Genomic DNA, 12,444 nt, shown 5'->3' on the forward strand with positions numbered 1-12,444 from the left:
AAACTTGAATTCACCAACAAATGAACATCAATTCTAGAATGAAAGCTCATTGTAAAAGGGATTTTTGTCTTTTTTCTCTGCTGTATCCCCAACACCTATAACAGTGTAATTGCTCGGTAAATACTTGTTGAATGAACTGATAAAAGCAAGTCAATAGAAATAATTTACACGCTCAACACTAATGGAATTGCTTAAGTTGCAACCCACACAGCTAACTATTATGCAACCATTAAAAAGATGATTTGTAAAGTTAGTAATATTGAAACTGAGGATGGAGTTAAAATTTCCCTTGATTAGGGTAAAACTGCGCCTTGTACCCACAAAGTTAACATGGGAAACAAAACGAAGTTTCTGAGCTTGCCTTGCAGAACAGTAGGAGGATCGCTGATAAGAAAGGAACTTCCTGACAGCCCCTGCCTGACTAAGCATCTTGCAGGAGCACTGAGAAGCTAAAATGACTGATCGTAAACTCTGGAATCATACACTAAAAATACACGGAATGCAACACATGGAACAGACAGTCACACCTGTGCAGACTACTCCTAGAACTTCAATCCCAAGGCCACATGTTCCCCTTCCACTACCTAAAACCCCAAATAAAAACTCTCGCTTGTAGCTTCTCGGAGAGTTCTGGATTACAGAGTTAGCTGCCTGTTATCCCTGCTCAGCATTTTGCAGTAAAATTCCTACTTTCTTCCACTACACCCCGTGTCAGAGATTGGCTTGCTGCGCAACCAGTGACTGAACTCACTTCACGTTTGATATCAATATGGAGAAACATTTGATAATGTTAAAAATTTTTTAAAGTAAAAGAATAACATACTCATGAGGGAAATACGTAACCTCTTGGTGGGCTTATGTATTTTTGTTTTGTTCTCTGTGTTTTCTGATTACAAATTACTTTTATAATTATAAAGAACCTCATCTTTTAATTTTCTTATTTTTCCCTTGAGAACACATGCAAACCCAACTCAGATATGATTACCACCTAGCCTGAACTGAATGAACCAATTAATAAACGAATGCAGGATCCTGCACAGTCGGGATAAAGTAATGCTTGAGAGCACGGACTCTGGAGACTATACGCTTATAAATCTAACACGCCTAAATTATGGAGCCTGAATTCTGACTCTGTAACTTAACAGCTGTGGGACCCAGGGTAGTTACTTAGCCTCTATCAGCCTTAATCTACTCATCTGCAAAAGTGGGATAAGATTCTTCCTCATTAATGTTAGTGTGAAGATTAAGCGACTCAATACTCATTTAAAGCACTTACAACAGTGCGGGGCACCACAACTATGCGAGTGTTAGCTTCTATTATTACTGGATTCAAAACACTGCACTTGCTCTGCTGAGGAGAATGGAAATCAAAATCCAGTCGCCATCAGCAGAGACAGGGAGGCACAAAAAAAGTGATGTGGGGGTCAGAGCAGAATGAAATCAGGCTAAAGCCAGGTCCAAGCAAGAAGCGGGTATTAGGAAGGAGTGACTCACTTTGCAAAGAGTGACTCCAGGAAGCCACAGGAGAGATGGCATCTGAACCCACTTCCAAGAACGAGTAGCACTCCACCAGGCGGCTAGTAAGAGATACGAGGAAGACCGCCAAGGAGCTCGGCAAAGACACAAAAGACTAAAATTGAGTTGCTCGTTGCCCAGGACACCAGAAATGCGGAGAGGATGGAGTGACCAGGATGCATAACCAACCTGTGGTGAACAGAAGCGGTTGCAGAGTGTTTATCATGCAAAACGCCACCAGACGGGAGGAGAATGATAAAGATAACAGCAACAATAACAATAACTACGCCCAAGGTACTAAACTGTAGAAAGGAAATAAAGAACAAAGGTGTGGTTGAGAAAGCCAAGATGACCACGACCCATCGCTCTCCACCATCCCCTATGCGCCAACACTGGAGACAACGAGGCCGGGGCCGGCAGACGGAGAAACAGCGTCCCCCACAGGCGGCGAACGGCCTGGAGCAGCCCCGGGAAGAAGAGAGTCAGCGCGAGAACTACAACTCCCACCGAGGCTGCACCACAGGCCCGGCGGCAACTTCCGCCTCCGCCCGCCCGCACGTCCCCTCTTCATTGGGACCTACCAGGGAGCGGGCCTGGCGCGTGACCACGCGTGACCCCGCGTGACTGGGACCCCTGAGTCGAGAGGCCTGGAGGCGGGACTCTGGGGCCTCATTGGTAAAAAGGCGACCCGAAGAGGTGGGACTAAACTTGAAAATCTCGATAGTGATTGGAGTTCATGAGATAAGGGCGGAGCTAGGAGAAAAACCCCCAGGATGCTGGCCAATCAGCGTCTAGGATTATCCGGGGGGACCGGGAAGGAGAAAGGGACGAAATGGTTTTGCGGTCACACGCCGCGGGGTCTAGTGGGAGGAGCAGTTGCCCAGCGGCTGCCTGGCGCTTCCTGTTTCCGGTTCCCAGAGTGGAGCACCGCGAGGTTTCTGGGGGAGCGCTGGCCTTTGACACGAGCTCTGGGACCGGGGTCTGCAGTTGGCCCCTTGCTGGCTCTGTCACCTTGCCGGCCCTGTCCCCTTGCCCCAGACAGTTATTCACCCGGCCATTCTGAGCTTTGGCTTCTCCCCTTGCCCGTGACACGTGAGTATGAGGGGCGTGGACGAGGAGGGGGCTAGAGAACGCCCACACCTCGGCGTCTGTGACACGGCCCGGGGTCTCCCTTAGCCAGGGTTTTAGCCAGACATCCGGCTAAGGAGCCCTTGGGCAGAAGGGAGGCGGAGGCGTGAGGGCAGGGAGTCCAAGAGTCCCAAAGGGAGTGAAGTAGGAAGGACCTACCAAGACCAGAGAGGGCATTTACGTGAGTTGGGAAGGCAAGAGGGAGGTCCCTGGGTATGGTGTCCGTTTGAGGTCTTCCTGGACCCCTGTAGAAGGAATTTTGCCCGCATCGTGGAGGCAGGTAAAGTGGCATCATTTGGAGAGAGGGTAGGGCCCTGTGCAGTTGCAAAGTCAGGAGATTAGACGGAATGAGAATTTCTAGAACCCTGGAAGAAGTTTGAGGGGGCTGCCTATACTGTATGGAGAAGAGTAGCTGATACAGGGGTTATCTTGTGTTCCTCTTTGTAGGGAGCTTCCACCCGTGGGACACAGAGCTACTTCTCTGTGGCTTTTCAACAGTGGGCCTTTAGCTAATTAGAGCTGCTCTTCTACAGTGTAGGCTGCTGGAGACAGGAGATAAGGGCTGCTACGTCAGAAATGAGCTAGAGAGAAGAAATTAGCCATTGCATTGAAAGATGGAAAATGCTCAAGGCTAGTCTTGAAGGCTCGGGAAGTGAGTGGTACAGAGGCCCAATGATGTAAACTGCTTCCTAGTTCCTGGCTTAGACATTGGACATTCCATTAAAGGACAGTTTCTTAGCATCACCAAGTAGATCTATCATTATAGAACAAGAAAATTGAGGGGGATTTTCAGAATCTTAAAGTCCTACCCCTTGTGGGCACATAGGTATGGTGACAGATAAAAACTAGACTATATTGATGGTGAGCACAATGCAGTCTCTACAGAAACTGATATATGATAATGTACCCCTGAAATTACACAATGTTATAAACCAAGATGACCTCAATAAAATAATTTTTTTAAAAGCCCCCTGTTTGCAAAGTACCTAAACAAACTCCTGCACCTTGAGAATCTATTTGTAGCACATTTAAAAGGGACTCCCCAGCCCAGCCCTCGGATTTCATACTCTTCCTAATACATTTTTGCACTCCTATATTTATCAAAAGTTTTCCAGCAAATATCTTTATGCCATGAATCGTCCAGGTTCCCCCGCTGACTTCATACATGTTTAATACTTGTCTAACCTAAGGCAAGTAACCTCTAAGCATCAGTTTCCTCATCTGTAAAATGGGAAAAATTGTACCTAGTTTTCTGGGTTGTGAAGATTAATGAACATAATCTGGATAAAGCACTTAGAGCATGTGTCACTGAATCAAAGAGAAGCAACGCAAACATAGAGCCAAACCTTAAGCAGGAAAGAGAACAATATAAATTTATTCTCATCCTAACTGTCGAACCAGTAAGCAAATACTGACTGCAGGTGTTTAACTCGTCATCCTTTACAATTTTGTGAGATTCTTTGTTCTAATTTGGAAAAAGAAATCTTCAACTGTTAACAAATAAGGGACTACCTTTGAGGCCAGAGAACACAGCCTTCTGTGTGAGCATCCCTCCAGAAAACTGGTCCTGGAAAGAAAAATCTTGAAAGCCAAGAATGTTGAAACTTTAAATTAGGTCCTGAGAGGCTATAAGGAAAATGGTGTGCTAAAGTAATCAAATAAAAGGATCTCTTAATTTCTTTTAGTAACTCAGCTGGTCAAGTTGTGTATTGAGCAATGAGTTAATTTAGGGAAGGTAGGAGTTTGAGTTCTTTATTCCACCTCCTGTTCGGTGAACTGTTTGAGGAGTCACTTCCCCTTCTTGCTTTGTCAAAAAGAAAGCAAAGCTTTGTCTGCCTGCTCTGATCCCCCAAAAAATAATGTAAAAGGGGATATACTTACAGGTATAACCACTACAGTGGTTCAGTGTAGACCACGAGCTCTGGAGCCAGACTGGTTCACTCCACTAGCTGTGTCTCAGTTTTCTATCTGTAAAATAAGGACAATAATTGTATTTACTACATGGGGTTGTTGTAAGGATTAATTAGTTAATGTATGTTAAGTGCTTTGAACAGTGCCTGGCAGAAGGCAGACACTCAGTGTTAGGTGTTTCCTATTGGTGCTTTAAATGTGTTTATGGGGGCCTCAGGCTTTATGGCTGGCTCTAATTATTCTGTGGAAACACCTTATTAATATTACTATAGTGAACTGATGTATGGAGTATACAAAGTCAGGGAGACAACTTCTCAAGCGTTTGTTGCCCTGGTGGAGTGTGGGAAACAGGTCAAATGTAAATTTGTTTGAGGGGGTGGAGAAAATTCATTCAGGGCTCAGAACTTCCATTTTCCTATCTTGAAACTTATTAGTAGCCATTAAATTCCGCCTATTTCAAGTTTTGTATTCTTAAAATGCAATGGAGTCAGTGGACCAGCATGAAAAAGAGTTAGAGGGCTTTAAAAAGTATTCGAACCCAAGTCCAGCCTTGTAGTATAGAAGCATTTTATTATAAATGAGAAAGGTTTGGAAGAATTAAATCTTTCTATCAGGAAAATTAGTGATCCTGTTATGAAATTAACAAGGAGCAGTGAGCTGAAGGATCATTAATGGATACCAGAGTGAAGTCTTTCATTCCTAGAGCAGTAAATTGTGAAGTGACTTGGTGATTCTCAAGGGTTGTCAGCAATTTGGAGTACAGAAAGACAGCTGTACTTACTGGAAATCTAGAAATTCTTGAAATTTGTGACTTGTAGAGCCTGAGGTGAGTTTGGAAAACTTCTTCAAACCACTCATTTTGACCTAGTGAATTTTCTCCTTCCTGTAATTTAAATGATTGAATGATTTTTCAGCGATGAGACATTAAAGTAGATAAATGTCAAGTTTTAGATGCTGTGGCTATGTTTATCTATTCCTCATTCTTTTAAAGATTTTGTTTTTCCTGTTTCTCTCCAAAGCCCCCCGGTACATAGTTGTATATTTTTTTTAGTTGCCGGTCCTTCTAGCTGTGGCATGTGGGATGCCACCTCAGCCTGGCCTAATGACTGGTGCCATGTCTGCCCCCAGGATCCAAACCAGCGAAACCCTGGGCCGCCGAAGTGGAGCGTGCGAGCTTAACCGCTCGGCCACGGGGCCGGCCCCTCTGTTCATCATTCTTATGATGAACATAAGAATGTTCAGTATGAACGAAGACTGTTGGATGCTCCTGAATATTGACATGAGAAGTTAGGTCCCAAAGTATTCAAGTCTCTTTCTCTATTTTACACGTTTCTTAATAACTTTCAACCAGACCACATCAAGTATTAAATTGTAACTTGAGTGTTATTCTAGGGACAGCCACTGGTTTTAAGCCGTGTTTATGAACTAGTTGTAAAATTTAAATAATAAGATATCTAAGTCTAACTTTTCATCAAACAGTAAAGCAGCAAGGCTGTCTACACCCGGGGTGTCATAATTAAGTAATCCTTTTTTGCTCTTTTGTTCCTCTTTTCTCACCCCTATAGTATGTTCTGAAGGACTCACCTACGAATTAGACTGAAAGTCATATATATATGAGTTTCCTGATACAGATGCTCTTGGCACACAGATAGTAAGATTTACTATTTGTTCCATATGCCAAAAAATCTTACACTTTCTGCATAATCAAAATAATCTTCCTTGGTGGCACTTAGGTATTACCTAGGCAATTGGTTGGTCCTTCTGACAGTTTCTAGGACAAAAAAAATGTGTCTTTCTTCCAGTAGAGCAGAGGACTTGGTAAACTCCCTTGAAAGTGAAGATATTCTTGTTTTATACACACCTCGCAGAAATTATCAACAACAGTCTATAGACACTAACCCCTCACCAAGGCCGATGCTGTCCTTGCTGTTAAATGCACATTGTGCCCCTATCCTGAAGAGACACAGGAGGGACAGCAGGTGAGCGATGGCGATGGTGTCAGACAAGGGAGTCAGCTAGGAAGAGGCTTTCAAGATAAGTTTTAAAAAGATAAAGAGAAACCTAGAGACTTAAGGATCCAATTCTGAATATTAAAGGACAAGAAAAAATAACTTGGATGAGAGCTAAAAGCTTGAAATCAACACCAGAAAATGAAACCCAGCTTCATAATAAAGAAGAAAACTGGCTAGTGTAAAATAGGAGGTGGGGGCTGGCCTGGTGGCGAAGTGGTTAAGTTCGTGCACTCTGCTTTGTTAGCCCAGGGTTCACAGGTTTGGATTCCAGCTGTGGACCTAGCACCATTCGTCAAGCCATGCTGTGGCGGCGTCCCTCATAAAGAAGAGGAAAATTGGCACAGATGTTAGCTCAGCGACAATCTTCCTCACAAAAAAAAAAAAATAGGTGATGGGTGGAAGATGAAAAGGCAAAAAAATATATGTATACCATTTATTTATTACACATTCATATATGCTTTATCTCTTTCCCTTCTCTCCTGATCCTCCCCCACTTCCTCAACATGCACACTCTCTCTCCCAAAAGGATGTTCCCTTTCTCAAGCTGGTGGAGGACTGGACTGCTACTGCTGCTATTCCTGGCTGTGGCAGTAAGAGAATCCTGGCAGACAGAAGAAAAAACCTGCGACCTGATAGGAGAAAAGGGTAAAGAGTCAGAGAAAGAGTTGGCCCTACTGACGAGGCTGAAACCACTGTTTAACAAGAGGTAAATGAGAAGAACCTTAAAAGGGCTTGAGAAAATATTAAAGAATCTCTTCTTTCTCTTATTGATTTTTAGTATTACTCCTGAATATGGAGGGAATACATTTATAACCTCCTCTAGGAGACAGTTCTCATCTGAACTTTAGCAATATTGGTCTTATTTGGCCATGATATCTTGCTTTCTTTTATGATATAGAACAAATTCTTAGCCCAGTTTTTAGTAGTAATGTGCAGTTCTCTTTTGCAGAAGAGAAGCTATTTCCAAGACTGGACCCAAGAGACCACTTGTAGGAATTAAAAAGCATTATTTGATGCTTCCCTATAATAGGACTTAAAAAATATCAGATAAACATATTTAGGCCCACACATGTCACCATAAGTGTCGGGAATCTCAGGTATATAAATCTGAAGATGATTTTTAAGAAACAAGGAGTATCCCATAAACAGACCCTTATGTCATGGGGCAATAAGAGCTAACATTCTACTGTAGTCTAGAGCAGGTATTCCAGACATATCTAGGATATCTAGCTGTCTTGGGTGGTGTATTTTAATCAGTCATGATCAAGAATTAGGCTGGTCCATCAGGGTCATGGAAATGTCATGATTGAACAAATATTATTTACTATTATATTTAGCTGTGACATCAGATAAATAAATTAAATATAATTTTTTTCTTTTTTTTGGTTAAAGGAAGAGAGGCTGTTCTTCCTAAGGCTGATAGCCCGTAACTCTCCTGTCCTTTCTTTCTCCTCACTTCTCCTCACAGCTTTGAGAGCACCGTGGGCCAGGGTCAAGAGACATACAGCTACATATTCAGGGTGTGCCGGGAGGCTGGCAACCACACCTCTGGGGCAGGCCTGGTGCAGATCAACAAAAGTAATGGGAAGGAGACAGTGGTTGGGAGACTCAACGAGACTCACGTCTTCAATGGAAGTAAGACTCTCTCTGTTGATTAATTGATCCCAAGTCAATCCCTCTGACAATCCTGTATGTCTCATCCTTTCCCAGTCTCTTCAGTACATCATAGGGTATGTGTGCTTCAGCACACCTGAGACTGAACCACAGCCCCTCTGCAGCCAAGGCTCGACACTTATGTGTTTGTTTTTACCAGTTAAATATTGAGATCAAGCTTTTTTGCAAACCAGTCCACAAAACTTTCCCTACCAACTTGTGTTATGGTGATAATATTTCTCAAAAGTCATAAAATCATATTGCTGGAAAGGACTATGTGAGCACCTATGGTCTAATTCCTTCCCTTAAGGAGATAAATAACTAAATTCTCCAGTGCAGATATTTGCTGCTATAAATAATGTAATAAAAAATAACGTGAAGAGTTTGGGGCTGGGGTCAGAAGACTGGTGCATGTGCTTTTTTTTTTTGTGAGGAACATTGGCCCTGAGCTACCATCTATTGCCAGTCTTCCTCTTTTTTGTGTTTGAGGAAGGTTGTCCTTGAGCTAACATCTGTGCTATTCTTCTTCTATTTTGTATGTGAGATGCCACCATAGCATGGTTTGATGAGCAATGTATAGGTCTGCGCCTGGGATCTGAACCCGCAAACCCTGGGCTGCCAAAGCGGAGTGTGCAAACTTAACCGCTACGCCATTGGGCTGGCCCCAGAAGACTGGATTTTTGACCCAGCTTATGTTTACTTGTCCTATGACTTTGAAAAATCATTTCACCTTTTTGACTTTGTTTTCTCATATGCAAAATTGGAAGCAGAATCCTTACCTTATTCACCTCACATGATTGTTGAATCAAATGATATTTTGCAAAAGAAATTTGAACACAGTAAATACCAAAGGAGAACAGAAGCTTCCAAATCTTAAAAATCATCCACTTTGAATTCGTCTGTGGCTAATTTTAAATCTTAGGCCTTCCCCTGCCACCAAGTAATTGTATGAAACTTCTTTTTTTGATGTTAGCAGATGTTCAGAAAATGTGAGTCATGTTAAGGTATGGATCATAATTGTTTTGCACTATCAGTTGCCTGCCTTTAATGTGAAACATTAAGATTTTTCGTATATGAATATCTGATTCTTACTTGTCTTAACAAGGGAAAACAAAGCTGTTGTAAAGAAGCAGGGTTTAGCTTGGTATTACTGGTGTACAGAGCTCATACTAATGAGGATTATTTTAATTAAAACCAGTTTCATTGAACTCCTCAATTCCACTCTACTGTAGTCCCCAGGTCGGCCTCTGCTTTCCGCCTCCCCCAAAGCTCCATTTTCCTTGTCCCTCCTCAGGTAATTGGATCATGCTGATCTATAAAGGGGGTGATGAATATGACAATCACTGTGGCAAGGAGCAGCGTCGTGCAGTGGTGATGATCTCCTGCAATCGACACACCCTAGCGGTGAGGCACCCTGGGGCGTAGGAGCCTAGAGAGGAGATGGAAGGACTGCCCTGAGGTGGGAGAGAATTTCCAGAGGGGACAAGATATGTTGGGATGGATAAGAGAAAACTAGAAGTTCAATTTTTCCCTATGTCATAGACACCCATCTCCCTTCATACCTGGAAAATAGGTTATTGAACAGCAGAATGCAAATGTTTTTTGGATTTTGTGGGGTTATTCATTTTTTAGATAGGAGTCAAAAGAAAACGCTTTACCACATAAAGGTTATGTTCTGTCCTTTCATCATCAGGACAATTTTAACCCTGTGTCTGAGGAGCGAGGCAAAGTCCAAGATTGTTTCTACCTCTTTGAGATGGATAGCAGCCTGGCCTGTTCCCCAGAGATCTCTCACCTTAGTGTGGGTTCTATCCTACTAGTCACGTGAGTACTTTTTCCTTTATCAGTCCAAACCTCCTTTTTTTTTCCCCCCCAGGAAGATTAGCCCTGAGCTAACCTCTGCTGCCATTTCTCCTCTTTCTGCTGAGGAAGACTGGCCCTCAGCTAACATCCGTGCCCACCTTCCTCTACTTTATACGTGGGACGCCTACCACAGCATGGCTTGCCAGGCGGTGCCATGTTCACACCCGGGATCCAAACCAGTGAACCCTGGGCCGCCAAAGCAGAATGTGCGCCCTTAGCTGCTGCAGCACTGGGCCGGCCCCAAACCTTTTTTTTTAAACTCAGAAATTACTTGGTGATGGTATATGGGCACAAATGTGTGTGTTATACTACACAAATTGTGTGTGTAATTGGAGGAGGAAAAAGTTTGTGTGAAAATCCTCTTTAAACTCTGACTCTGCAAGTTTAAAAAATGAGATTTAGTATTTTGTCCCCAATAAATATTTGCATTTGCAGGTTCTTTTTTCCCCTCTACTGAAGGACTGGACAGTTTTTAGAACTATCCCATTAGATTATTAGAGCTTTTGGAGAAGTAGAATCGTGTATCTAATGGTGACTGTTCTTGGCTATAAGTCGGTCACACAGTCTTATTTTTTTCTGAGCCTTTTGCTTTTCTCAGACTGACAGCTCTCTAACTGGTTTTCCAAGGAAGCTACCAGCCCCATTTTTCATGTAAGATCACTACTCTGTTTTTCTTTTTCCATTTTTACAGAACACAGCTTAGGAAATAGCTAACAATGAATATAGAGATTATCTTTGGTATGTGAGTTTTACTGTTTCCCGGTTTTTAAGGATAGATGTCTTTCTTCCTCAACAGGTTTGCATCACTGGTCGCTGTCTATATCATCGGGGGGTTCTTATACCAGCGACTGGTGGTGGGAGCCAAGGGAATGGAGCAATTTCCCCACTTAGCCTTCTGGCAGGATCTTGGCAACCTGGTAGCAGTAAGTAGCAGAGGGCAGCTGGCTGAGTCTGTAGCCTGCATACAAGGTTGAGTGACCAACCATGCTGGTTTGCCCAGACTGGGGGTTTCCTGAGAGACGGGACGTTGGGTGCTAAAACCACAAGTCTTAGCAAACCAAGACAGTTGGTTACCCTAGCACACAGCAGTAAGTGGCATAGCATCTTAGTGTCGGCTTGCTAAGACTTGGCTGGAAGAACAACACTGTTCCTTAGATTTAGGAATCTGATAGAGCTATTAAGAGGCCTATATGAGGGGAAAGTGAGACATACTTCTAAGAATTTTTCTATTTCCCCTAAATTCAGTGTAGACTAATCCTTGGAGCTTTTTGGTTTTCTCTTCATTATCCCTGGAGAAGCTAGTGCTTGCCACATTCTTAGACATAAATACACTTTGCCTTTTTGCCTCCCTAAAGTTAGTAATTCCAAATTATCATTTCCCTCCCTTTCTTTTCTTACAGGATGGTTGTGACTTTGTGTGCCGTTCTAAACCCCGAAATGTGCCTGCTGCATATCGTGGTGTGGGGGATGACCAGCTAGGGGAGGAGTCAGAAGAAAGGGACGATCATTTGTTACCAATGTGATTGCACTTTAAATGACCAGCTTCTTCAGTCCCCCAAACCAAAGCATACTCAGCCAGATTTCTTAAGCAGTTTCCACTCCAGTCTCTCATCTCACCCTTAATATTGCTCTTGCTTTCCAGTTTGCTTTTGGTTTGCAGCCCTTTCTCACTAGTAGAAATGCCTTCCCTTTGTTCCCTATTTTCTGTTTTTCCTCTAGAGAGGTACACTGTAAGGACACAGATAATATAAAAGGGCCTGTGACAACAGAGGCTATTGCACTGTCTCTGGGTATCGGAAGGTACAGGTAAAAGTTACAGTGGGCAAAAGGGTATGGCAGGCTCCTTAACCCTTTCTTTTTTAAACACATTTTCCACAAGTTTTTGAGACACTGGATTTAATTAAAAAAACAAAAAAAAGCAAGGAAACATTATTTATACAAGGTTTGATTGCTTTCATGCTGTTACTCTGTGCCCTACAGTAGTCTCCATGAGAATCTGGATGCAGTTTCTTGCTGCTTGGAACTACTTTGCAGTGATTCCTTGGTTACCATCCAAGTACTGCCACTTGGTCTGAGCCTGGAGATGCTGAAGACTTGCTTCTCCCACCTCTGGTATTAGGATGGGAAAAATGTGAAATTTCCCATTTAGAGGATAAGGTACCACCACATCATTTGTTGGCACTGGAGTGACTTTATAGCTAGGACTGGGCCCCCGATTTTGTGGTCTTGTGGTTATTAGTCCATATGTAGCCAAAATGCCTAATGCAGAAGTCCAGTCTGTTGGGAAAGGGAAACTGAAACTGACCTCCTATGCTACAGGGGTTCCAGAAAAGGGACATCTGTTTACCTTGTAGTGGAACCT

At 43.0% G+C, this 12,444-nt stretch overlaps 2 protein-coding genes across 4 annotated transcripts in view; one reads left to right on the forward strand and one right to left on the reverse strand.

Moving 5' to 3' along the window:
* The window catches only part of KLRG1 (killer cell lectin like receptor G1), a 42,826-nt gene extending 40,635 nt beyond the window's left edge, over positions 1–2,191 (reverse strand). The window contains exons 1-2 of one of the 3 annotated variants that reach the window (XM_046653227.1): positions 1,819–2,062; positions 1,495–1,704 (exon numbers count right to left, since the gene is read on the reverse strand). The gene's annotated coding sequence lies outside the window, so the exon portion shown is untranslated. Of the gene's footprint in view, positions 1–1,494; positions 2,063–2,096 lie in introns of those variants that run through there. The other 2 variants (XM_046653217.1, XM_046653236.1) reach the window with 2 other exon arrangements.
* A 158-nt stretch (positions 2,192–2,349) lies between these two features.
* Positions 2,350–12,014, forward strand: M6PR (mannose-6-phosphate receptor, cation dependent). Its single transcript, XM_046665033.1, has 7 exons — positions 2,350–2,607; positions 7,093–7,272; positions 8,035–8,201; positions 9,514–9,623; positions 9,913–10,043; positions 10,879–11,005; positions 11,483–12,014. Exons 2-7 carry the CDS (start codon positions 7,094–7,096, stop codon positions 11,603–11,605), a joined length of 837 nt encoding a protein of 278 aa, XP_046520989.1. The 5' UTR covers positions 2,350–2,607; position 7,093; the 3' UTR covers positions 11,606–12,014.
* The last annotated feature ends 430 nt before the right edge of the window (positions 12,015–12,444 follow it).

Source organism: Equus quagga, chromosome 1 (assembly GCF_021613505.1).
Source record: "Equus quagga isolate Etosha38 chromosome 1, UCLA_HA_Equagga_1.0, whole genome shotgun sequence".
NCBI lineage: Eukaryota > Metazoa > Chordata > Mammalia > Perissodactyla > Equidae > Equus > Equus quagga.

Coding starts and splice junctions, on each gene's coding strand:
- M6PR (XM_046665033.1), top strand. CDS start 7,094: ATGTTCCCTTTCTCAAGCTGGTGGAGGACTGGACTGCTACTGCTGCTA. Junction 9,624..9,912: donor GCAATCGACACACCCTAGCG/GTGAGGCACCCT, acceptor TTTCATCATCAG/GACAATTTTAACCCTGTGTC. Junction 11,006..11,482: donor ATCTTGGCAACCTGGTAGCA/GTAAGTAGCAGA, acceptor CTTTTCTTACAG/GATGGTTGTGACTTTGTGTG.